We start from the raw sequence: 26,050 nt of genomic DNA, 5'->3' as shown, positions 1-26,050 counted from the left end.
ACTGCCCCTTCCCAGCTGTTACCTGAGGTCCTTCTGCTTCAGTTGTCAAACAGGAATAACAGCACCTTGGTCTGGTTATAAGGACTAGATGATGCACAAAATCCCTACGGATCAGGCAGTGTGCACAATCAATAATGAAGTGATTATTTTTTCACTTTCCTGTTTTTGAACTTGAAATCATCGGCTACCTACTCCCTAGGACAGCACTGCCAGGGTCAAACAAAAAATCTTGTGCTAATTATTTGCCCAAGGTCTTAGAGCTGAGGCACAGGGCTCCAAAGCCACAGTTTCTGTGGCCTTCCCAAACTGGCCCCACTGAAGACACCCCGGTGCATCGAGCAGGACGCACAGGTGAGTCCCGGAGTGCAAGGCAAGGTCGTGTCCGTCACGGCGCAACCACGGCCTGGGAACCCGGGACCCCGGGACCCCGCGGGGGCGCTCACCTCGCTGGGGACGCCGTGGGACTCTGCCAATCCCAGACGGAGGCGGCGCGGCGACCTGATCCTGCCGGTCTCCAGGCAACCGCAGGCCCCGCCCCACTCTTAAACGGGCCGCCGAGCGTGCTCAGCCCTTAAAGCAGAGCGCTGAAGCTGGAAGCACCTGACCAGGGTTTTCCCAGCTCTACTAATTGCCGCGCCCGAGGCCTCTCTCACTAGAATAACTCAGGTGTTACTTTTTCATTATGGCCCTAGACGAATTACCCCAAACTTAGTGGCTTAAAGCAACACAAGTTTATCATCTCACAGTTCTGTAAGTTAGGAAACCACCAGGACTGGTTCCTTTGGCGGCTCCAGGAGAGAATCTATGTCCTTGCCTTTTCCAGTTTCTAGAGGTCGCCTTCCTCCATCTTTGAAATTAGCAACGTTCCTCTCTCTGGCTCAGCTGGGAAAAGTTCTCCACTTTTCAGAAGCCACGGGCTAGACGGGGCGCACCCAGCCAACCCAGGGTATTCGCCCCATCTCACCACCCTTCCCTTACTCACCTGCGGAGCCCCTTGGCCACATAGAGCAGGTTTTCAAGGGTTCTGGGATGAGGACAGGTGGTCTCTGGGGAAGGCCTGCCTCCCACAAACCCCGATATGCAGAGTTCTTGCAAATATTAAATCTTTCGGACAGGTCCACCAGTGCAGTGCTTGCACAAGTGGCAATGACCATTACTTGACTGTCTCCTTACACTTAAGGAATTCTAAGTTTGCAAATGGAAGGAAGCCCACTGTCTGGGCAGAGAGGTCGAGAGCAGGGTGTGGGTGGGAGGCCCACACTGGGCACTGTACCCCAAACGCCATCTGGACCCCGCAGAGGGCATTTTTACTTCCATTTCTAGCAGAGTTCAAATGGGACGAGACTCCATGAAAAACCATTTGACAACACACAGGGATTCTTCTACCTCCAGTACCAGTCAGTAACTAGACCATCTTGCAGTTCACACTCCCAGAAAACCAAATCACAGCATCAAAGTTACAGAAAAATCAAAGCCTTTTATTTCCCCTTGCCTACAACGCTCTTTGCCACCCTGGCTGCAGCGGAGAACATTTAAAAATAGAGACCCCCAGGAGTGTCCTGGTGGCCTACTGGTTAGCATTCCGGGCTTTTGCTGCCGTGGTCTGGGTTCAATCCCTGATCAGGGAACTGAGATCCCACAAGCAGCGCGGCGCAGCCAAAAACAACAAAAAAAAACAAAAGAGACCTCACCCCACCTGGTCGATTTCTTCCAGCTGGACAGAGAATATCCCTTGGGTATCTTTGGATTATTTTCTAAATTTAATATGCATTAGGGTTGAAAATGACTAACTCAAAAGGACCATAATTTTCAATTTATGAAGTTAAACCATTATGGGCTTAATCATCATTAGGAGCTCAAAGTGGCAGGCTAAAATACGTCGGGCCAGAGCAGAAGTCTAGGTGACTTCCAAAGTGCTCTCTTTTTGTAAAACATGCTCTTGCTGCTACACCACACACACACAGACACACACAGACACAGACAGACAGACACACACACACACACACACGTATGTTCAAATGTGAAGCAAAAAATGTTGCAAGCAATGCTCCATATAGATTGAAAAAGTTCTCAAGATCACTTCTAAACGGACCTGATGCATTTTTAAGCAGCAGGTTCATTGAGAAACAAACCCCAAAATGGTTACTTAAAACCCTGCCTTGAAAAACAGAAAAATCTGCAATAAGATCAATAGCTCTTTAAAATGAGAAATGTTAGGGCTTCCCTGGTGGCGCAGTGGTTGAGAGTCCGCCTGCCGATGCAGGGGACGCAGGTTCGTGCCCCGGTCCGGGAAGATCCCACGTGCCGCGGAGCGGCTGGGCCCGTGAGCCATGGCCGCTGAGCCTGCGCATCCGGAGCCTGTGCTCCGCAGCGAGAGAGGCCACAACAGTGAGAGGCCCGCGTACCGCAAAAAAAAAAAAAAAAAGAAAAGAAAAGAAAGAGAGAAATGTTGTCAGTTTTGAGAAATGATGTCCAGATTGGCAATGTGTCTCATGGTGGGCCTTCCGTGGGGACAGTTCCAGGGATGGTCCATCTCCCCCATGTGGGTGATGAGTTTCTTCATCTCACTTGTGTTAAGAGCAGTTCCAATCATCACCTGCATGTGAGACATGATGGCTTACATTAAAGTTTTACTGGTTTTTGGTTAGAAAAGCAACTCTTCAGAAGCCCTGTTCTCTACAAAGAGGCTGGACAAGATTACAACAAAAGCAACAATTCCCTGAAAAGTCCTCCCCCGAAGAACCCTACCCTCTAGTATCTCAGCCCTCGGCCTCTTTGTGACATCCAGCCCCTCCGTGGCTCTGTCATGGCAGCACATCCTCAGGAGAGACGCCGACCACTCCCATCCAGGACCAACCAGTCTCACCAGCTCCACCAGCATCCACATCCCAGCCGCCCCGACCTCCCACCATGGCAACTGCAGTGGCCTCCTAACGGGCCTCCCCACCCTCCTCCTTCTCCCTTCAACTCGTCCTCCACTCGCGGCCAGTGATTCCTCTTAAAGGCGCGTCAGATCACGTGGCTCCTCTTCGAAGCCCCGCCCCCCACCTGGATAAAAGCCCAAGTGCATCACCTGACTTGGCCCTCACTGGCCTTACTGCCCACACCTGCGAGCAAGCAGCCCCTCCGCCCCCACTGCAGCCACACCGGCACCCCCTTGCCTCTAGTACAAGCCCATAAAGCGAGTACCTGCCTCAGGACCTTGTCACTGGCTGTGCCCTCTACCCAGGATACGCTTCCCTCAGATATCTACAGCTCTCATGTTCCCTCTCCCGCAGACTGCTGCTCAAATGTCCCTGCCTCCCTGCAATGAAACAGCTCGCCTTGTCTGTCCTCTGTAGCCCTCGGGCTGTGCCTGAGCACCCGGGAGAGGCTACTTCAGTTGGGTGCTCAGGGAGGCCAGAGGATGGGAGGGGGCCAGGTGGGCGAAGAAGGCGTGCGGAGCGGGGCATCCAGGCAGAGGGACAGCGAGCGAGGACTTGAGGCGGGAAGGAGATGGTGTGGCAGGCGTGGCTAGAGCCGAGCGTAGGACACGGGGCCCACGGGTGCAGCAGAGGACAGCCCTCCCCCCTCAGCCCTTGTGCTGTGCGGAGACAGCGTTGCGGCGCCAGGGACCCGCCAGCGTGGGGACTGAGGAGCGGCCCGTGGCCCCAAAGATCTCTGCATCACACGAGGACACGGCATTGTGAACACCTGGCCATCAGCACAGGCCAGGCCCAGCTCTGACTCCTACCCCCGACTCCAGGATGGGGAGATCAAGGTTAGGCCTTTATCAAAGAACCACCTGTGGCTGAAGTCAGGTCCGGGGCCCTATTCTCTCATCAAACTCTTGCCTGGAGGAATTTCATCCGACGCCATGGCCGTAACTTAGAAAACCTAAACCTTTCTCCCCAGCACTGACACTTCCCCTGGCTCTGGATTCACTGACGTGACTGCTCTCAGACACCTCCTCTCACGTCTAATAGGCTCTCAATACAACGCGTGTAACAGAGCACGCTGAGCCCCGCCACCCCCAAAGGCGACAGCGCCACAGCCCTTGCCCCGCCTCCCTCAGCTCCCTTGTGACACCCTCTCTGTGGTCTCTTTCCCATGGCCACCCTCCAGCACCTCCTGACACGTGCAGCGCAGGCACCCAGGTTCGGACCAGGATCCCAAGGACCCTAAGTGGGTCCCCGGATGGGGCCCCACCCCCATCCTGGTCCCCCATCCGTCACACGGGGTCAGCCTCTGGCTTCGCCAAACACCCCGAACCTTTGCACTTGCTAATTCTTCTATCTGGAAAGTTCTTTCCCAAGGGGCTCCAGCTCACCTTCCAAGCGTCAGCTGGGAGGTCACCTCCTCAGACAGCCTCACCGCGACCACCCGCCTCGCTTCCCGGTGCTCACTCCCCACCCCCATACTGTTTTCTCTACCGAACTTGTATCTGAGGCTGCCGTTATTAATGTTATGTTCCTTTCCCCCACTAAACTATAAGCTCCACGAGGGCAAGGACCTCATCTGCCGACCTGTGCCCCCAGCACCCGGACCAGGGCCGGCCACCCAGCGGGGGCTTAAGGGGTCTCTGCTGAGTGAATGAAGGGGTGGGCCAGGGGGTCTCTGCTGAGTGAATGAAGGGGTGGGCCAGGTGATGCAAACACACGTGCTCTGCTTTGACATCAGGCTCATCACCTACCACTGCTAGCGTTTTCTAGAACCAGTCTGAGCAGCGGGAGCCAGACAATACGCAGTGCCCGCCCTTGGGGCTCCTGCGAAAAGCGAGCCGACTGCAGGGTTCTGGATAATCTCGTGCAGGGCCCTTGAGGGCTGGCGGCCCCTAATCTTTACCCACCAGTGTCATTAATGCCCATAAGGTCCATAGACGAACAACGTGGATCCCCAGCTAACTGCGTGGGAGTGACGAAAGCTCTGAGGACACTGCTTCAGGGACGCTGAGAAACAGCAGTAATTATGGGTCGGAGGTCTGACCTAAGGCAGACGTGCAGGGCTTACGTGTTACAATGGCTGAGGACAATGGGACTCTACGTACACAGCCCAGAGCGACCATCACCCACATTTAATAAGGCTGACAAGTCAGGGGCTGAACTGAGAACTTCCAAGGCCCATGAGCTGGAGCAGACCCGCCAGGCTCCTGCAAATAAGCTTGCTTTACTTACAGACTTCCGACAGGCCCTGGAGGCAAACATCTGCCTGACCCGGGAAGGCCGGCACATGACACCGGGGCTGTCGCTCAGCATGAAGATCAGTTCCTCTATGTCCTGGGGTCCAAAGGTCCAGCTTTTACTAGTTGGCAAGGAAATCAATTTAGCTCTTTCAGTGACCGGCGCTAAAAGAAGAAAATTTGGAGAAAAAGCCGTCATTTGAAAAATCCGATTCATTTGGGTGCTATTTGTAAGGAACATCTGAAAGAGAGGGCAGAAGCAAAACGCTTTTGGGGGGAAGCATGTTCATCTCTTAAAAAAGACGCTGAAGTGTATGACCTCAAAGATCGTTCTCGGGCTTCCCTGGTGGTGCAGTGGTTAAGAATCCGCCTGCCAATTCAGGGGACACGGGTTCGAGCCCTGGTCCGGGAAGATCCCACATGCCGTGGAGCAGCTAAGCCTGTGCGCCACAACTACTGAGCCTGCGCTCTAGAGCCCGAGAGTCACAACTACTGAAGCCCACACACCTGGAGCCCGTGCTCTGCAACAAGAGAAGCCACCGCAATGAGAAGCCCACACGCCGCAACTGGAGAAAGCCCGCGTGCAGCAACGAAGACCCAACACAGCCAAAAATAAATAAATAAGATAAATAAATTTATCAAAAAAAAAAAGATCGTTCTCAGCTCTAAAAGGACACAGTTCTACAGTCCTAAGTAATAACTTACCGTCTTCATCGATAACAAAGTCAAAGCCATTCTTTCTGAATATTTCCAGATTTTCTATTAGAACTGCTTCATTGACAGCTGTTAAGTTGAGAGTCTGAGGTCTGAAAAACAGAGACCCAAACTAGACCTTGAAGTCAAACATTTGGCTCTAAAGCAGAAATGAAACTAAAACAACAATTCTGTGATTCTTTGAATTCATTTCAAAAAGCAACACGAATAACATGCTTCCAGCTATGAGCCTCTCCTGTCACAAAACTCCGAGCATTTCCTTTTAATTTTTTTTTAAGTTATTTTTAGAAGTTAGAGTAACTCCAAAAGTAGCCTGCCTTTCCTCAATCTGCCATGCCACGCCAATGACTGTCTTTTTTTTAATTCTCTTCTCCAAGATAACGATATGACCTAAAAATGCTACTTTTCCTCCTCACAATAAAGACAATTTGAAAAGTTGGGTTCGGTCACTACAGACATTTGAAAACAGAAGAAACAGCATCTGTTTTGCTATCCTGCTCCTTCTGCTTGCATTCTTTTTTTTTAAAGATTTTTTTTTTTTGATGTGGACCATTTTTAAAGTCTTTATTGAATTTGTTACAATATTGCTTTCGTTTTATGTTTTGGTTTTTTGGCCCCAAGGCATGTGGGATCTTAGCTCCAGGGATCGAGCCCATACTCTCTGCACTGGAAGGCGAAGTCTTGACCACTAGACTGCCAGGGAAGTCCCCCCTGCCTGCATTCTTTATCCAACCATCTCTCCTCTTGGATCTACTGAGTGCTTAGTAAGACAGACACCGCTAAAGCAGGAGATATAAAGGTGAGCAAACACAGACCCGTTCTCTGCTCTCATGAAACAAACAGTCTAGTGGGGAAAAAAAGACATTGATCAAACAGTCAAACAAACAAATTGTAATTACAAACTACACTGAGAATCAGGAAGAAGAGACACCCAGGGCCATAGGAGCACAGAGCATGAGAGACTTGGCCTGGAGAGAGAGGGCATCAGGGAAGGCTTCTCTGAGGAAGTGACCTTTGAGCTGAGATCTGGGGCTGAGTGGCAGTTATCAGGTGACGGGGGTGAGGGGTGGGTGCAGGGGCAAGTATTCTAGGCAGAGACAGTCTGTAAAAAGGCCCTAGGATGGACCATGGATGTTCCCAGAGCCACACACAAAGATCTGCTTCATTCTGCTTCATGGCTCTGTAGGAATTCATCAGGCCTGTCAAGGGAAAAGGAAGGATGGACAGAGTATAGAGAACAGGAGAAGAGGGCTTACGAACAGCTGAAGAGGTCATCAGGGCCAAACTATGCAGGGCCAGTAGGAAAGGATGCAGTCGTGGTCTTTATCCTTTCATCCTGAAGTGTGATCCACATGGGACCCACAGTGGCCTGTGATTATCCAGGTCAACTTGAAATGCCACAAATGAGACCGTACTTACACCAAATGGCTAAAAAATAAACGACCTCTGTAACAGGGGCAGGAATAGCTCAGTATTATACAGTGGCTCATTCAATGTCTTTACTATTACTACTTACTCCTACTGAAAATAAATATAATTAAGCCATTCTGTAGGACACAGAGTACTCAGCAAATAAACTAGGTATGTTTTCCAGCTGAGTGGCTGTTTTAGTGGTAACTTCTTCATGCTGGGATCTGCTGCCGTTGGGATCTGAGTTAATTACGTAGTTTAATTTCCGAAATGAAAATCCAAGACCTCTCCTTACGACTTCGCTTAAGGAAAGACTTCTGGTTTATATGCTACACCATCACACCACCCTGTAAAATGGTCAGTGTAAAACATTCAATTTGGCAAAAGAGATAAATACCAAATTCTGAAGTGACTAATCACTGGTACCGCTCTACCACAGCTGAGGACAGACACACAGGCACTGCCGACCTTCTGAACACGTGAACTCCATGTACTCTAAGTAGATATACTCTGTACTATAAATTGTTCTTCATCAAAAGGATTTTCTGGCCAACCAGTGATCAGCATTTTTGAACAGCTTAAAAGAACTTTAAGTATCTTTTGATACTTAAAGAATCCATTAGCTGTGTGACCTTGGGCAAGTTATTAAACGTCTCTCAGTTTTATCACCTGTGAGATGTTGGTGGTAATATACAGTAACTACTTCAAACGTTTGTGAGGATTAAATATAAATTGCTTCAACAGCGCCTGGCACCAAATAAGCACTCCATAAATGGCAGGTATGACTATTATTACGCAAAAAGTGTAAAAATCTGCTGTAAGGATACGTACAGCCAAAAAATACAGATAGATAGATAGATAGGTATAGATAGGTTTAGACAGAGATAAAGATAGGCACACTTATAGCTAAGAGATCTTAAATTTGGGGATGAAACAACACTGAGAATTCTGAACACTGAAATGAACTTACGCTATAAGCCTTTGACCCTGGAGAACAGTGTGCTGCTGAAGCATCTCGAAGTTGTATTTCTCATCCGTGGCATGCTGGTCCACTATGAAAATATCTGCGTTCAGTTTAGTGATGATAAATCCCAAGTTAAACTGACCAATGATTTCCATTTCTGCAAACATCGTTTTGCTGCATGTAGAAAATGTTAATTAGAAGACATTTTAATTTCTTTTATTGTCTGCGCTGCACGTCTTGTGGGGTCTTAGTTCCCTAACCAGGGATTGAACCCACACCCTTAGCAATGAAAGCACGGAGTCCTAACCACTGGACTGCCAGGGAATTCCCATTTTAGAAGACATTTTAAAAGATTCGTTCTCTGCTTATAAAACACTAATAAAAAAGTACAAAAACATAAAATAGACAAAGTCCCTAAAAATCCCACTTTCTAAGGATAACATTATTCATTCCTCCAACTCTCCAGGTGACATTAGTTACTACTATTAATGATTTGGTCCATATCCTTCCAGACCTTTGACTATACATTATTTAAAAAAAAAAAAAAAATGGAGCTTCCCTGGTGGCACAGTGGTTGAGAGTCCGCCTGCAGATGCAGGGGACACAGGTTTGTGCCCCGGTCTGGGAAGATCCCACATGCCGCGGAGTGGCTGGGCCCGTGAGCCATGGCCACTGAGCCTGCGTGTCCGGAGCCTGTGCTCCGCAACGGGAGAGGCCGCAACAGTGAGAGGCCCGCGTACCGCAAAAAACAAAAAAACAAAACAAAAAATGGAATCAATTCTTCACACCGTTTCACTCTCATCACTTAACAATGCATCTCAGATATTTTTTCAGACCCATAGAGACCTACTTCATTCTTTTTAATGTCCATGTAGGAATTCATTATGTGGATGTACCAATTTGTCTGACAAATTCTCTAAAGGACACTTCAGTTGTATCCATTTTAAGAAACACAAACAAAGGTGCAACATCCCTCTACATAGATCTTCTCTACTGTGGATGTATCTGTATGATAAATCCCTAGATGTGTTATTATATATGTACACTTTACTTTGATAGGACATCTATAAAAGTTTGCACTCCTACCAATATGTACAGTTGTCCCTGGGTATATGCAGGTGATTGGTTCCAGGACCCCCAGGAAACAAAAATGCCCAGATGCTCACGTCCCTTACATAAAACGGCACAGTACTTGCATATAACCTATGCACATCCTTCCCATAGACTTTAAATCATCTCTAGATTACTCATAATACCTACTACAATGTCAATGCTATGTAAAATAGTTGCTAGCACGCAGCAAATTCAAGTTTTGCTTTTTGGAACTTTCGGGAATTTTTTAAAATTTTCGATCTGCAGTTGCAGAACCGGCGGATATGGAGGGCTACCTGTATACAAGTACCTTTTTGTCAATAGTGGATATCGATCCTTCTAATGCGGAGCACCCCCCACCCCCTGCCCACCCCAGGCTGAGCTTCAGACTTTGTTGGAACAGGTGTGGCTGCATTTCGTTCATTTATGAATGAAAATAAGTTGGTTGGAGTAGCAGAGTAAGCACTGCTGGGCCTCCTGCCTGCTGCCAGTGGCTGCCTTGTAGGAGGAAAAGACAAGGGCATCACAGGAGCAAGAGAAGCCGCGGCTCCTGCTGTCTTGCAGTGTCCCTCCAGCGCCCCCTGCTGATCAAGTCTAACAGTGCACCAGGAGAAATGCTTACATGGTTCAGCCTCCAGGACTGCAAAGCAGGGCAAAGAGTGGATTTGGAACTGAGAGGCAATAAACTGGTAATTGGCACAAATACCAACTCCCTGCCTCTGATTGCTCTTCCAGGAACCGCCTGGGTCTGCTCCGGTTCCCCAGGCAGATTGCCCATGGGAAGAACCTGTGCCGGCCTGAAGACCCGGGTCTTCTGTGTCTTCGGCAGGTGTATCTCCCACCATAAACTAGAACCTAGCATCTGGCTTAAAGAAACAAAGTTTTACAGCTTGGTATATTTAGTTATAATTCAAAATGCAGAAACAGGAGCTGGTAAACACAACCTCAGTATCTTCACTGCCGCCTAACCTTTAGCTCAATACTTTTTCCTGTGCTTCGCAGGAAAACATAAACCTCATCAGACCAATAGCTCAGAAGTACAGCCAATCCAACAGCCGTGCCCTGAAAGCCAGAAGCCAATGCCAGACCCTTGTGGATCAGCTTCTCAATGTGACCTTCTGGGGTACTTGTCAAAAATGCTGATTCCTGGGCTCCACACCCAAGACCCGCCAGATCTACTAAGGCAGAAACACTGGAATCTGGCCATACATAGGTCCTGTTTGTTTAACAAGCTCTCCAAGTGATTCTTAGGCATACTAACGTTTAAAAATCATGGTAACTGGTGAGCAATACATGTTTGCAAACTTAATTAAAATCTCTATTTAAAAATATTTAAGGAACCTGGCTCTCTTCACTGGCTCCCTCTGAGTTCACAACCAGAGAGATTCATTTCCATTAATTACACACCTTTTAAAAGAAATAAAGGTTCCTGAAAACCCTTCTCCGTGTAAGCTAGGCACTATGAATAACAAAGAAATTATATAATACTCGGTAAAGAATTTACAACTGAAATCAGGCAAAGCCTGTGTGGTCCAGGCTAAAAGTGCTATAAAAATGCAACGTACTTGCTGAGTTGCACTGTGCACAGCACATTTCAGTAACTGGTGACACAAAACAAAGAGAAAATTTTAAAAATAAACACTATTTCAAAAGAATTCATCATTTTTAAGAGTCACAATGTTGGACACGACTACTGTCAAGAAAGTGCTGGTGACCAGTGTTTGCTATTATCTGTATTGTGAAGATTTTTCTTTAAATTGACTTTTTTACTTAACCCTATCTGATGCAATCTTCTTGAAATCACAGCTTTGATAATGTGATGTTTTCCTCATACATGTTAAAATGGAAAGATGGGAAATAGCAATGTTCCCCAAAGCTGCCCTGAATTCAATGCAGGGAGAAGTCACCATGCGCTGAAAACCTCCAGGAAAAGGAATAAAATTGGGGTGAAGAAGGCCTTGATTGATTTGGACCCGATGGAAAAGATGTGCAGAGAAAACCTAAGGAAAAAAATTCCTGTAAGATTTCAGGCTGCAGAACTGCCTGGTCAGAGTTCTTTAAAGAAAATTAATGTGATGGATGTGAGAGGCAAGGAAAAGAAGTTGGCGAGTGGAAAAACTTGTTACCTTATCTCTTTTCTTAGTTCATCTTCTGCTGCTTGATTTTCTCCAGGGCAAATCTTTGCCCGAAACTTCCTATAATTTTGTCCACCTTCTTGTTGCTGTTCTTGCTGACATAACTGCTTTATTCGTTTGGCTAAAGAGCTCATAGAAAAGTCAAGGGGCACTATTTTCTTGTTAATTTCAACAGCTACATCCACCTCGGGCGCTGAAGCGTTCTGAGTTTTCATGGACTCTGGAGGGACATCGGGATTTAAAGGAACCCCTTCTTTTCTAAAACGCTTTGCGTTTGGGGATGAGAGCTGAGTTGGCTGCAGCGAAACTCTAGCTCGGGAGCCGCTTTCTTCGTGATCTAAGTGGCAATTCGTGCCCGAAAGACGATCGTCCGTTTCAGGTAACTTCTCCAAAGACTCCACATTTTCTTGCGAAAACCCATCTTTGGGGGAGCCTGCCACATGGTCACTGCTCGGCTGGCTACCCGTTTTTGGGGTGCTGGACCCCTCCTCAGAGCCGGCAGATGTGCTGCTGTGCCCCCAGCCCTCCTCCGTGTCCACTCTGCCCATCGGGTCACAGGGCCCCTGAGTGGAAGTCACCCCTTCCTCCCGAGGTTCAGAGATGTGCTTCCAGGAGCAGAGGGGCCTTGAAGCGCTAGGAAGTGGGGTGCTGCTTTTCTGTCGTGGAGAAATCCGTCTTGGGTCGGTGGCCTTCGGACCCCGAGACTTGTTCTCCACTGTGTGACGAAGGGAAAAGGCCTCCCTCAGTCTGGAAATGGTCACTGCCCTTTTCTCTTCCCCGCGAGTCCTTAATGGGGCGGGATCATCCTGCTTCTCTGGCACGGGCTTCTCCACCTCTGCCGAATGCCTTTTTATTAAGTGACCTAAGCAGATGTGAACAGAGAAGGGCATCAGGGGCTGCGCGGAAATAGAATAAGGGGATACTTTTACGTGAACGGGCACTTCACAAAAGAGGAGCTCCGAATGGCCGATCCAATGTGTGAACACTGTTCTACATGAACCATAAAGGACACATGGATTAAAACCACAATGTGATGCCACTATATACTCATCAGAACAGTTAAAATTTTTTTTAAAAATGTTTACAAGGCTGAGGATCAAATGGGATGCTTAAATACTGCTGGTGGTGTTGAAACTGGTACAACTGCTTTGTAAAACTCTCTGGGAACATCTAATCTGAACATGCACACCTGTGACCCCGCACTGCTATCCTACCAGAAATGTCTACCTGTGCTGGCCTAAACCATGGATGGGGATATTCGTGACAGCTATATTCATGGCAACCCAATCCTGGAAACCACCCAGTTGTCCACAAATAAGTCGTGGTATTTAAATACAACAGAATACTGCACAGCAACAAGAATGAATAAATGAACTGTCACACAGGACTTGGATGAATCTCACATACAAAATATTGAGAGAGAAACCAACGATGGAAAAATGTAAATACTGGATGCCTTCAAATTAAAAACAGATAAAACGAATCCATGGTGTTAGACGTCAGGAAAACGGTTCCCACCGGGGGTTAGTGTCTGAAAAGGGGTACAAGGGTGGTTCTGCGGGTGCTACTTCCTGATCTCAGGGCTGATGCGCTCACGACACATTTACTCCTGTGTGGATGCTGTACTTCGACGAAAGGGCTAAGAAGAGGGCGTCGATTTGACTGTGCCTCAAGATGCAGAGATAAGTTGAGCAGTTTCTCTGTATGGGGTGGCCTCTCTGGCCACGCACGTGCGCACGCGTGTGTGCGCTCGCGTGCGCGAGTGCGCTCAGAGCTGCCACCTCCGGCTCATTCCACACAGACGTGATGCTCCCTACCATCCTCCGCCCCATTCCACCCCCCCCCGGGCCCGTGCGCGCGCATGCGCACGCACGCACGCACGCAGCCATACTATCCCATGCAGAGTGGGCGGCAGAGATGTGAGGTCAGTAGCTCGGCCGCACTCGTGGCAGTGGTCCTGTGCGCCTCTCCCACCACCCAGCAGCCGCGCTCCACCCTGAGGAGCTTGTGTCCCCACCATACTCTCCGACTGTCACAACTGCCGACCGTGGCACTTGATGAGAGCGCACCTCACTGTCTTCTAAGTCAGCCTCTCCACCCCCAACCCCAGGGGTGTTAGGAAAAGGGAGGACAGAGCCACTCTGGGTCCCGCGCCTCCTCTTAGCCCCTGGCTTATGGCTCCTGGTACCCTCGCGTTATGAAGCCTCATCCCGGAACGACTTCCTCCCATTGTCACCTGAGCTTTCCACCAAACGTATTTTCAGCTTCCTGAGCTGCTCTCTGGTCTTTTCCCCCCCGCCGGAGTACACAGTGATTGGGACCCGCCACCTCCGTCTCTGCACAAACATACGTGGAGCTCGGGGGTAGGTTGGCCTAGAGAAGGGTATCCACCCCAAGGAGCGGATCTGGCTGTCAGAAGGGGTAGCCAGCTCCTGCCTCGCTACGGAAGGCTACTGGGCTCAGCTGTGGACGCCTCCCTGCAAGGTGCCCCGGATGCACTTAGCTTGGAGGCAAAAGAATAAAACCAACTATCCTGCTCGCTCAGGATCAGGAAGTAAAACAATGATTGTGCATATTTTTACAGAGGTCAAACCAGCTTTGGGCCAAGTCTCATCTCAACATGCCACTCAGTGATGAATGCACAGGGGGGACGTGAGGGAAAACGGCAGAGTAAGGGCCCCCCCAAATTCCCTACTCCATAAAAGATAGGAGAAAACGGGTAAAAATGGTCAGAATCAACTTTTTCAGAACTCTGGAAATTCACAAAAGGCTTGCCAAGATCGGGGAGTGTTTTTGTTTGTCTGGTTTTTGGTTTTGGCCACGCTGCCTGCCTTGCAGAATCTCAGTTCCCCACCCAGGGATTGAACACAGGCCCTGGCAGTTTAAGTGCTGAGTCCTAACCAATGGACTGCCAGGGAATTCCAATGGGGGCGTGTTTATTGAAAGGAGAATGGGCGAGTCTTGGTAAGAAGGCAGCCCTGGGTGATCCAGATTACCTTAAATCTGCAGCTACGTACTTTCTAGGGTGACACATCCTCTCTGAGTTGGCCATTATCCCCTCTGACAGCCAGATCCACTTCTTGGGGCAGATACTCCTCTAGGCCAGCCTGCCCCCCATCTCCATGTCTATTTGTGCACTGTGCAGAGATGGAGGTGGTAGGTACCCATCAAAATCTGACAGATTTTGTTTCATGCCAAAAAAACTTTGCCTCCGAAAGAATAAGGAAAGTATCACAACAGCTACAAGTTTTAGAAGCTGTTTATACACGTGTGTTTCTCTTACCTTCGACGTCAAACAGCGGCTGCTGACTGACGTTGAGCTTGTTAACATCATTATCGAACATTCCTATCAAAGACGTCTTTAAAACTGCCAACAAAAGCTTCTCCTCCTGTAGTAAAATTTGCCTTTTATCTGGAGTAACGTTGATGTCGACACATTCTAAAGCAAAATAGAAAAGATGCCAATTGTGTTTAAGTTCACGTTTAACAAGAGAGATTTCCCCATCGACTATTTTATTCACTTGCACTTGCCAAAAGCCATGTCCAGATTCATATTCATACTATAAAACTAGCCCTTTCAAATAAACAAGGAAAAGATGAATAATTTTTTAAAGAGATGAAATATGCGAGCATTTGAGTAGGTAAATTGCAAAAGAAAAAAGCAAATAAACCCATGAAAAGGTATGATAAAATTGCAAACTAAAATGTCATTTTTATCATCTATTGAATCTGGTTAAAAATTATAACACCTAGTACATTGTTGGTAGGTGTGTAAATCGGTATAACAGGATCCCATTTACTGACCCAATGATTCTACTTCTAGAAATTTATCTTAAAGAAATAATCAAAAACATAGGTAATGATTTATCTATAAGAACAGTATTTAAATTTCTAAAAACTGAAAACAACTAAAATAGGCACAAACAAAAGTTTACAATCAAGATATATCCACACATTGAAATACAATACAGCTATTAAAATCATGTTTCTGAATAAACTTTAATGACATGGAAGAGAAAATGTTCACATCTAAGGATAAAGAGCACAAAATTACCCAAAATTATTTTCTCACTCCAAAAAATATGGATATATCATTAAATATATATATATTTTTAAGGTGTGCACATATATATTTCTAAGCACCTAAAAAAATATTGGATAACAATAAACCATAATATTAGCAATCAGAAGAGAAGTATCTGCATGAAATGAGTTATTTTCAAAATCAGGGAGAACATTTAGTCTACTTTCTCCCTCGGCTGACGTGAAAAAGTCACATTTTTCCGAACAATACAATTAATGTAGTTTCAAGTAGAAAGCAGGAGATATATATTCTGTATAAAAAATAAAAGTCTAAAAAGATTTTTTTTAATTAAAAAAATTTTTTTAAGTCTATAAAAATATATATCACCATTAATTGTTGCTATAAAAGTCTCTTTCTGGTCATATCAGAGCTTTATAATCTCATTTTATTCTTTTAGGAGTAAGTCACCAGGGACTTCCCTGGTGGCGCAGTGGTTAATAATCCACCTGCCAATGCAGGGGACACGGTTTGATCCCTGGTCCGGGAAGATCCCACATGCCATGGAGCAACTAAGCCCGTGAGCCACAACTACTGAGCCTGCGCGCTAGAGCCCATGAGCCACAACTACGAGCCCGTGCGCCTAGAGCCCGTGCTCCGCAACAAGAGAAGCCACCACAAGGAGAGGCCCACGCACCGCAACAAAGAGCAGCCTTCGCTCGCCGCAACGAGAGAAAGCCCATGTGCAGCCTGAAAAAAAAAAAAGAAGTCACCAATTTTACTGAAGTGTCAGTGGAACTTACCCAAATCAACAGAAATGTTAAGAACAACAAATGGATACTGATGCCGGTTATACATGTGATAGATCTCATTCACAACTCTGGAAACCTATACAAAAAACAAAGATTAGAAAAGAATAAATGTTTCCTTTCCCCAGTTTCTAATAACATGCTACTCTAACCAACCGTTAAAAGGATACATTTTGAACAGCTTTCTTGAAGTATAATTGGCCTAAAACAAACTGCACTTAAAGTATACAATTTAATAAATTCTGACATATATAAACACCCACGAACCCATCTCCACAATCAAGATAATGAAGATATCCATCACCCAAAAAAAGTCTCCTCTTTCCTCTCAAAGGGGTATTTTTTTTTCAAAGGTGTATCTTTAATCATAGATTCATAAAACTGAATCTTTTTCCATACTCAAGATGCTCTTAAAGAAATGTCAATAAAATGAGGTGCGGTTTAAATGCTCATAAAACATTCAAATGTACACAGAAATGTATTTATATGACTTTATAATGAGATTATTAAATGGCATTAGGGACAAGCCATAAAGTCACACCAATTACAATATAGGTTAAAAATTTAGAAGCTGAGGGACTTCCCTGGTGGTCCAGTGGTTAAGACTCTGTGCTCCCAATGCAGGGGGCACGGGTTGGATCCCTGGGTGGGGAACTAAGATCCCGCATGCTGCATGGCGCAGCCAAAAAAAGAAGAAAAAAAGAAAAACTTCTACACTCTATACGCTAAAAAATATTTAAAAAAAAAAGAAAAGAAAAATAATAGAAGCTGAACCATATCTGGCTGATAGAAGTAATTTTGGGGAATCCCCTGGTGGTCCAGTGATTAAGACTTGGCACTTTCACTGCTAGGTATAATGTTGCTGAAGATGCAAAGTCAAAACTGACCACTAAAAGTGCTATAATCAAGATGATCAGTTTAAGTTTGAGGCAGAAGTAATCTGGGCCCTTATTTTCCTGGAAAATGGACAGAACAAAGAGAAAATACAAAAGCATACACATGTGTGTCAGTCTATACCAAATAGTCTAGATAATGGTGAATGTTTTCAAATGTTTACTTTCTTCTAATAGTGATAATTTTTACGATAATAAATATATTGGTTATTAATATGTGTCCATATGTATGCACATATATATAATTGAAACCACTGTATGGTAGGTGTTTTTAAATGCCTAAAATAAGATGATTTATAGATAACCAACAAAGGATCTACTGTAGAGCACAGGGAACTGTACTCAATATTCTGTAATAACCAAAATTGGAAAAGAATTTGAAAAAGAATAGACACATGTGTATGTATAACTGAATCACTTTGCTGTACACCTAAAATTAACGCAACACTGTAAATCAACTATACCCCAATATAAAATAAAAAATTTTTTTAAAAAGAAATTAACAGCAAGACACTTTAAAGATATTTTAAAAAATATTTTAAAATGACAATATAACACTGTTAAAATAATATCAATATATTTGCATAAAAACATGTTTTTAGAATAAAATTGATTAGAATGAAAAAAAAAATAAAGTAATGTTTCTGAGTCAAAGTCCCAAGTTCCATGTAAATTGCCTGTGTCAGAAAATGTTATTTAATAAAAAATAAAATTAAAACTAAAAGCTAAAAGAAAAAACTAATCCCCCCATATTTTGAAATACCTTTGCTGGGTCACAAGGCCGCCGATTGATAAAGAAAAACTGTCTGTCCGTTGAACTTCTTCCCACGCCGTGAGCACAGTGCGAAATAAAACCTGAGATACTGTTCAATGTTAATGCCGTTAGGGCAGGATTCCAGAGCAGAAAGGATCAGACACACATCAAACGGCACATTTTCAAAGTGAAAAATAAAAACATAACCCCGGGTGACGAGCTGACAAGTAATAACATTTCAGGTAACGTGTATCTGTGCTCCATTCTGGTGAATCATTAAGGAACACAGACCCTCTGGAATGTTCCAAAGCTCCCATCATTGACAAATCCTCCATGGGCAACCCAGTGGGTTCAAAACTGATTCGTTTCAGCTCTCACTTTCCCTATTAAATCCCTGGCCTCCACACAAGGAGTCGGTCTCACCCCACACTCACATTCTAGAACCTTCGTGCAGTCCCCACCAAGCTGTCCAGGGAGCCCACGGACCTGTATCCAGGCTCTTTGCCCACATTCCCCACCTTTTCAAAAGCTGTTCTCTTGGGATTTCTCTGGAGGTCCAGTGGCTAAGACTCTGCACTTGCAGTGCAGGAGGCGCAGTTTCAATCCCTAGTTGGGAAACTCAGATCCGTACGGTGCGGCCAAAAAGATAAATATAAAACATAAAATCTGTTCTCAGTTAGCAAACTTCTATCTCCTATGGCGTTGGTTAAGGGCTTCACCTGAGATTTACCCCAGGGATATTTGAGTTTCCATAAGAATGATACCTTAGCATAAAAAATGAATCCCCGGGCTTCCCTGGTGGCGCAGTGGTTGAGTCTGCCTGCCGATGCAGGGGACGCGGGTTCGTGCCCCGGTCCGGGAAGATCCCACATGCCACGGAGCGGCTGGGCCCGTGGGTCATGGCCGCTGAGCCTGCGCATCCGGAGCCTGTGCTCCGCAACAGGAGAGGCCACAACAGTGAGAGGCCCACGTACCACAAAAAAAAAAAAATGAATCCCCATCTTTAATTTCAGGGATAAGCCAAAGGCAAGTGGAGGGAGGGTAAGCAATATGGGCCCAATTCTGCTTATGGAAAAATGTCTATTTTTCTTACACTAAAAGTAATGATGCTGGATTGGATTCTGGGTAAGGCACGAGTTAAAGGAAAAGCACCTCTATCCCTCTATGCCAGGCCCTGACAAAGTGAAACATTATACATAATTTAAGAGTTATTCTAATTGTTCACTAAACAGAGCCTCTTCTACAAACGCTAATTTAATAAGAAACCCCCTAAAATGCACCAGTTACCCAGAATACTGCTTACATTAAGAACCTGACTCCTCCATATAAATCCTCTTTCTCAGCAATAATACTGCCTACAGTTTATAATGGACATAAAAAACTATAAGCTTTAAAATCACAATCTTTAAAAACAAAACCAAAGAAAAAAAAAAACAACTCAAAAAAATTGTTTGATCGTAATTTTCCTGGCACCAATTAACTTACCAAAACAGGTTCTGCAGACCCTGGGAAGAGCTCAGCCCGTATTCTTCACGGACAGTGTCACTAGGGGGCAGCTGCACAAAAGGGATGAGGCTTTGCAACTGAAAGAAATCACAGTTTACAGTTATTTCCTAATAAAGCAAGAACCGGCCTGACTTCAGGAAGGAAGATATAACGAAGGTTTTGTGTGTTTTCCTTCCTAGCCAAGCTATCCACATTAAGAGGACAAAGAATCTCAATAGTTGCATTTTGCAGTTCTATAATAAATAATTTTGATTTATTAGCAAGATGAAACACTTGTGCTCCTACTTCTCCATAAACAATACATTGCCCACAATACTTTTTTTTCAAGGAGAGAGTAAAAGGATTATTTTAAAACTTGCAGCTCCTAACATTAATTTTTGTGATAGGGACGTAGTTTAAAAAAAAATCAATTCTTAGAATTTATTCTTTATGCTATTGGAAAGGACAGTAGAAACCTGCCACAATCACTAGAGCAATAAAGTGTTTTTAAACAACTGGCCACCCAGTTTTTTGTTTTAGAATGATTATTTTCATTGCGTGGTGGTGGATGGATAAGAGTGAGCTTCGGTCTAGAGGCTAGGAGATCAGTGAAAAGACTGCCGGAGAGCTCCAGGTGCGAGATTTGAGCACCTGAATCAAGAAAAAAAACAAAAGAACAGGCCACCACTACCTGTTTCTGCCCAAATACAGATCCGATATTTTCCTTCATGCTGGAGCCTCCACTGGTGCACACCACAGGCTGCCTCTTACCCTGTCCAACCTGATTGGTGCAACTTACACGGACGCCGGCTGAAATGATACAGTAGGCGTGTAAGACCTGGACCATTTTGGAGAACTCCTGTTTAAAAAACACAAACGCAAGGACTCAATGTTACTTCAATCTTACAAGCAGCGCATGATTCAAGTTATACAGTCAATTCAAGGTTCTCATATCATCTCACAAATAAGGCAAATTATTCCTGACAGAATGATCCATGAGTTGAATCTCCCTACATGGTATCAAAGGGAAATCAGAGGATAAGGTTCTTGACCACACTTTCCTCATTTCCAAAATGTCCAGGCCTTCTGCTCTAAAAATCGAGAACTATGTTCCCTTTGACCTTGAAATCCCTCCTCTGGAAATTTATCCTTGTAGAAAGACTCGCATAAACAATCAAAGATCTATTATGAAAGGGCTTCCCTGGTGGCACAGTCCTTAAGAATCCGCCTGCCAATGCAGGGCACACGGGTTTGAGATGTGGTCCAGGAAGATCCACATGCCACAGAGCAACTAACCCCGTGTGCCACAACTACTGAGCCTGCGCTCTAGAGCCAGTGTGCCACAACAACTGAAGCCCTCACACCTAGAGACCGTGCTCTGCCACAAGAGAAACTACTGCAATGAGAAGTCCACGCACTGCAATGAAGAGTAGCCCCTGCTCGCTGCAACTAAAGAAAGCCCATGTGCAGCAACAAAGACCCAACGCAGCCAAAAAAATAAATAAATAAAATAAACAGATTTATTAAAAAAAAAAAAAAAAAGGGTAAATCACCCAAAAGTTAGGTCTTTGAGGGGAAGAAGCAAGCTAAGCACTTCTCCAAGAATCAAGGGAAGAGAATGAACGGGAGTGCAAACCACCCTGAGTGATCTTGGACTACATTTGGGCATCACACTCTCTAGGCTCTCGGATTCTGAATTTACCGTACTTTCTTTTTTTAATTAATTAATTTACTTATTAATTTATCTATTTTTTGTCTGCACTGGGTCTTTGTTGCTGCGCGCAGGCTTTCTCTAGTTGCGGCGAGCAGGGGCTACTCTTTGTTGCGGTGCGTGGGCTTCTCATTGCAGTGGCTTCTCTTGTTGCAGAGCATGGGCTCTAGGTGTGTGGGCTTCAGTAGTTGTGGCACGTGGGCTCAGCAGTTGTGGCTCACAGGCTCTAGAGCACAGGCTAGTAGTTGTGGTGCATGGGCTTAGTTGCTCCGCAGCATGTGGGATCTTCCCGGACCAGGGCTCGAACCCCTGTGCCCTGCATTGGCAGGCAGACTCTCAACCACCGCACTACCAGGGAAGCCCTCTACCGTACCTTTTTAATATTCCTTTGAAACTCCTTATGACGCACAGGTAGCGTATAAAATAACTGCTGCACACTGACTGTCGTCCCTCTTGGTCGTGGGTAGGGGGTTTTCTGGAGGATTTTTCCGTTGTGATCAAACACCAGTCGAGTCCCAACCTTCGCAGATGTGTGGCAGGTAGAAATAGTTACATCACTGTACAAAAAAGCCAGCAGAGCACAGTCAGCTAGAGACTCCCAGGTGCTGGTCATCACGTGCTCATTTTCTCGCTTCTGTTCTCTCTAAACTCCCCTAAAAAGGTGATGATCCCTCTGAGATCATCAAGAGAGTTTAAATGGGTAAGGAGTCATCATAAAATCCAAGGTTTGGCCCAATAGATAGTGAGAGAGTTCTGTAAATGTTTTGTTTTGATAAAAGCTTGATACTTATTTTGGTTAAACTGCAAAATAAAAGATCTCAAAACTTACGTATTCACCAATAAAGAGTTATTTCTCAGTTTGGCTACTACTGTTCTAACAAAATCTTAGAAGCTGTTGTGTAATTAATTAAGTGCTTCAGCTAAATTTTTTCCTCAACGTCAAAATAAATTAAAACCAATAGCATATGGTATCTATAATGTATTATTTATACCTTGCTTTTAAATTGAGAAGTTACTGCCTTAATAAGGGTAACAACTTTTTTACAATACTATTTGCTTCATTTTGTTCATTCATTGCTTACATTTCAGAAGTATTACCACTTAGGTTGGTAGTAAGATAAAACAGAATGCAGAAGTTAGTAGCTGAGACATTCAGATGGAAAAGCGTAAACAATAATGATTCTAAGCATACTTTTCAATTTTCAGAGAGATTTTTATAAGGGGTCAAGTTAGTGGATAAAATTATTGCATCACCTCAGTGCACAGAGTGAGCTCAGAGCTTCCCCCCGAAAGCCAAAAGTTTCAACCTGAGTGAGGTCAGCAAACTCCTGAATCTTAGAAGTGTGATGCTTCAGAGCTGAAAGAGAGGTGGAGAGTAAGGCCGAAGAGATCACAAGTGATACAGCAATGAACACACACAATACCCACCCAAGTGACTGGTTTTAAAAAGCTGTTTTGTGTTTCCTAAGACAGTGTTACCCCCAATTCTCAGACATTTGGCCCAAATATTTTAAAATAGGATTAGTAAAATGCAACTTACTTAAGCCTTCAAAGTTTTCTTCTTCTACCCCGCATCCATTGTCTGAAACTTCAATGAGCTCCGCCCCATAGTCTTTAAGCCTGAGCTCTAGAAAGTTTAAAATATTGATTTCTCAAATTGATCCATGCAAAAAGGCTTTAGAGTGACAGTATTTATAACTTACAAAATGCAACTTTGAGTCCTAACTGTATTTATTTAAATGTACTACTGTCATTTTGTATATTTTATTTTTTAAAGGCCTTCTTGACTATTTACTAGCCCAGATAAAATAGTTTTGTTCTTATTTTCTTTCTTTTTTCTTTCCTTCAAGAGGACAGTGTTAACACAGTCATTAAAGAGAACAAGTTCTGGAATCAGACTCCCTAGGATCATATTTTACCAGCTTTATAACCTCAAAACAAAAGTAAATTCCTTGTGCCTTAATTTCCTCATTTGTAAAACGGAGATAATAATTATAACAATAATAATAATTCCAATCTCATAAAGTTATTCTACAGATTAAATGAGGTATCCCATCTGTATAGCTCTTAGCACAATGCCTGCCTGGCACATAGTAAGAACACAATAAAAGTTAACCGCTATTATTATTATTACTACCTAGCTAAATACTAGGCACATAATAATGTGCTAAATTTATGTTTAAAAAATAATAATTTCTCTGTATATCAATACCTGATTGCCTTATTACAGTAACAAACATTTCTTGAATAAAACAGCATAAACTGATTATTTCTTGTGGTTTAAAACTCTCCCAAACTTACCAATGTTAGTGGCACTGGCATCCACACTATTTTCTACCAACTCCTTCACAGCAGTGCTTAGACTAAGAACCACTTGCCCAGAACAAATCTGATGGACTGACTTCCGATCGATAGGTTTGATGGCCTTAGCAAGTTCTGAACTAAAGAAACAGGTTATAAGACAGCAAGGAGGCAATTATGCATTTTCATCCTGGTTTTAACTGTGGGAAATGATTCATCTCCGTTAACAGTTAATGCGTCTAATCCATTCATTATATTAACATATCCATTTATTATATTCACAAATATAAAAGTTGGTCTACAATCCTTAAACATCTGTCAAAAAGTCTTCTGAATAGATACTTCAAATGAAACAGACATTTAAAATCTAATTAAACTGGGATCTACATGGAGGAGACACATCCCCCTAAGGCTATGGGTGAATAATCTTTTGCAACAATAGGATCTTCTTTCTTGAAAATTGAAAGCAATGTTCCCCACACAATTTGAAAAGCCAAAATTTTGCTGGGAAATCCAGTGTTCGTGTCAAAATCAAAACCATCTCAGAAATCAGGTACCACTTGGGTAACTATTCCTATGGTTGCCTACAAATCCCCACTCCAAACCCAGGCTGCCAGCTCCTGCCTTAGCAAAGGCCCTCACAGTTCTGGCTGTACCTACCTTCAGAATTTTCCAACTGGTTTCTCTCTACTTCAATCAATCTTCCATGCTACCACCAGAGTTACTTTAGAAATCACAAATCTGGTCAAATAATTTTTCTGCTTTAAGAACTTACTAGCAGACTTCCCTTGTGGTGTGGTGGTTAAGAATCCACCTGTCAATGCAGGAGACACGGGTTCGAGCCCTGGTCCGGGAAGATCCCACATGCTGCGCAGCAACTAAGCCCATGCGCCACAACTACTGAGCCTGCGCTCTAGAGCCCACGAGCCACAACTACTGAGCCCACGTGCTGCAACTACTGAAGCCACCACGCCTGGAGCCCCTGCTCCGCAACAAGAAAAGCCACGGCAATGAGAAGCCCGCACACAGCAACAAAGACCCAACGCAGCCAAAAAATAATTATTTAAAAAAGAAAAAAACTTACTAGCATCCCACTGTCTGCTATATTAAGTTTCAAATCTAGTCACAATTGGACCCCAATCTACCTTATTTTCTCTCTCTCTCCAATCCTCCCATTGCCAATTCCCCTACATTCTGGTCACAGCGAACAACTGTTTCCTGAATATCACAAGCTCTTTTAGACACTGCATCTTGCCCATACAGGTGTGTAGCCTCCTACTCCTCTGCCTGGCAAACTACCTCTCGTGTACATGTTCACTAATTTAGCAATTTGTAGTAATCGGTTTTATTGATAACTTGGGTGTAACTGAACACAGGAGCATCCCTGGGAGGGAAATCTTTGGGTATTTCCCACAACATATAACACATAATAGACCCTCGGTAAACCCTTGTTAAAAAAAAAAAAAAAAAAAAAAACATCTTTACTCTTATTCGACCTTGCAAAGAATTCCACTCAAATTTGTCTCAAATGGAAAAACTGCAGATGACGCCACTTAAAATGGAATAAAGGGGCTTCCCTGGTGGCGCAGTGGTTGAGAGTCCGCCTGCCAATGCAGGGGACACGGGTTCGTGCCCCGGTCCGGGAAGATTCCCACATGCCGCGGAGTGGCTGGGCCCGTGAGCCATGGCCGGAGGGCCTGCGCGTCCGGAGCCTGTGCTCCGCAACGGGAGAGGCCACAGCGGTGAGAGGCCCGCGTACCGCAAAAAAAAAAAAAAAAAAAAAAAAAGGAATACAGTATCTTTAAAAAGTTTGTTGATTTGGCAAGACACCATTGGCTACAGGTCTATTCCTGATATTTATTTGAGCGAATCTGGATTCAGGAATCTGACACAGTGCAACAGTGCTACCCGAAGATTCGCTACCCCTAATTCGGTGTAGCTGCCGGTAATCACATACTCGAGATACAGAAGCAATGCGTTTCTTAAAACTGTCCATCTCAAATTAGCATATGCCTTAAAGCGTCCCCGAAAATAACCCTCAATTTTGAAAAAGAAAAGAGAGCAACCAGGTAAAAAGGAAATTAATTCCGTCTACTGGGATTTCAAGCTCCGGCTTCAGGTCCACAGATGCATGGCGGCGTCCGGGCAGCGGGCCGAATCCCCCACGGACCCCGACCTCAAAGCGCACCCACAGGGCGGCGGGTTGGGGGAGCGCCGAGGAGCCTGGCCTGGGGCCTCCGTGCGGCCGGCTCGCCCAGCGCCGCGGTCACTTTCCCCTCAGGGGTCTGGAACGCTGTGGGCCTTAGGGCGACCGCGAGTACAGGCTGCAAGCTCGGCTCACCTCGGCACGTCGGCTTGCTCCATGGACGCAGAGCCTGATTCTGGAATCGGAACAGTTTGCGCCGCCGCTCCCACGGTGGGGGGAGGGAATCCAGCCACCCTGCTGCCCATTGGCTGCTTCCGACACTGTGTCCCGCCACTTCCGGATAAGGCTACGAACACTTCCCACCTCTCCTTCTCGCTGATTGGTTGTGTCAAAGGTCGAGTCCATGACATCGAATTAGCAGGGGCCAATTAGAGCACAGGAACTGAGCTTTCCCGGA

At 45.1% G+C, this 26,050-nt stretch overlaps 1 protein-coding gene across 2 annotated transcripts; it reads right to left on the bottom strand.

Moving 5' to 3' along the window:
- Positions 1-1,437: 1,437 nt before the first annotated feature.
- Positions 1,438-25,862, bottom strand: PMS2 (PMS1 homolog 2, mismatch repair system component). 2 transcript variants are annotated; one of them, XM_082858114.1, is made up of 15 exons: positions 25,789-25,862; positions 23,448-23,587; positions 22,687-22,773; positions 22,401-22,503; positions 21,520-21,703; positions 20,127-20,294; positions 19,436-19,533; positions 17,960-18,059; positions 16,298-16,382; positions 14,757-14,912; positions 11,465-12,335; positions 8,253-8,420; positions 5,864-5,964; positions 5,154-5,323; positions 1,438-2,596 (listed from the first exon to the last, which is right to left on the bottom strand). In XM_082858114.1, exons 1-15 carry the CDS (start codon positions 25,809-25,811, stop codon positions 2,453-2,455), a joined length of 2,598 nt encoding a protein of 865 aa, XP_082714240.1. In that variant the 5' UTR covers positions 25,812-25,862; the 3' UTR covers positions 1,438-2,452. The 2 variants fall into 2 exon arrangements, with proteins under 2 accessions (XP_082714240.1, XP_082714241.1); XM_082858115.1 differs by lacking the exons at positions 19,436-19,533; positions 20,127-20,294; positions 21,520-21,703; ... (2 more) ...; positions 23,448-23,587; positions 25,789-25,862 and adding an exon at positions 18,385-18,693.
- Between the last annotated feature and the right edge of the window lie 188 nt (positions 25,863-26,050).

Source organism: Leucopleurus acutus, assembly GCF_964270905.1.
Source record: "Leucopleurus acutus genome assembly, chromosome: 16".
Classification (NCBI taxonomy): domain Eukaryota; kingdom Metazoa; phylum Chordata; class Mammalia; order Artiodactyla; family Delphinidae; genus Leucopleurus; species Leucopleurus acutus.
Note: the sequence above shows the minus strand (reverse complement) of the source record. Positions and strands in the feature narration are given on the sequence as shown.

Coding starts and splice junctions, on each gene's coding strand:
- PMS2 (XM_082858114.1), bottom strand. CDS start 25,811: ATGGAGCAAGCCGACGTGCCGAG. Junction 14,913..16,297: donor TAACATTTCTGTTGATTTGG/GTAAGTTCCACT, acceptor ATTTTGCTTTAG/AATGTGTCGACATCAACGTT. Junction 5,324..5,863: donor CTTTGTTATCGATGAAGACG/GTAAGTTATTAC, acceptor TTCTTCTTTTAG/CGCCGGTCACTGAAAGAGCT.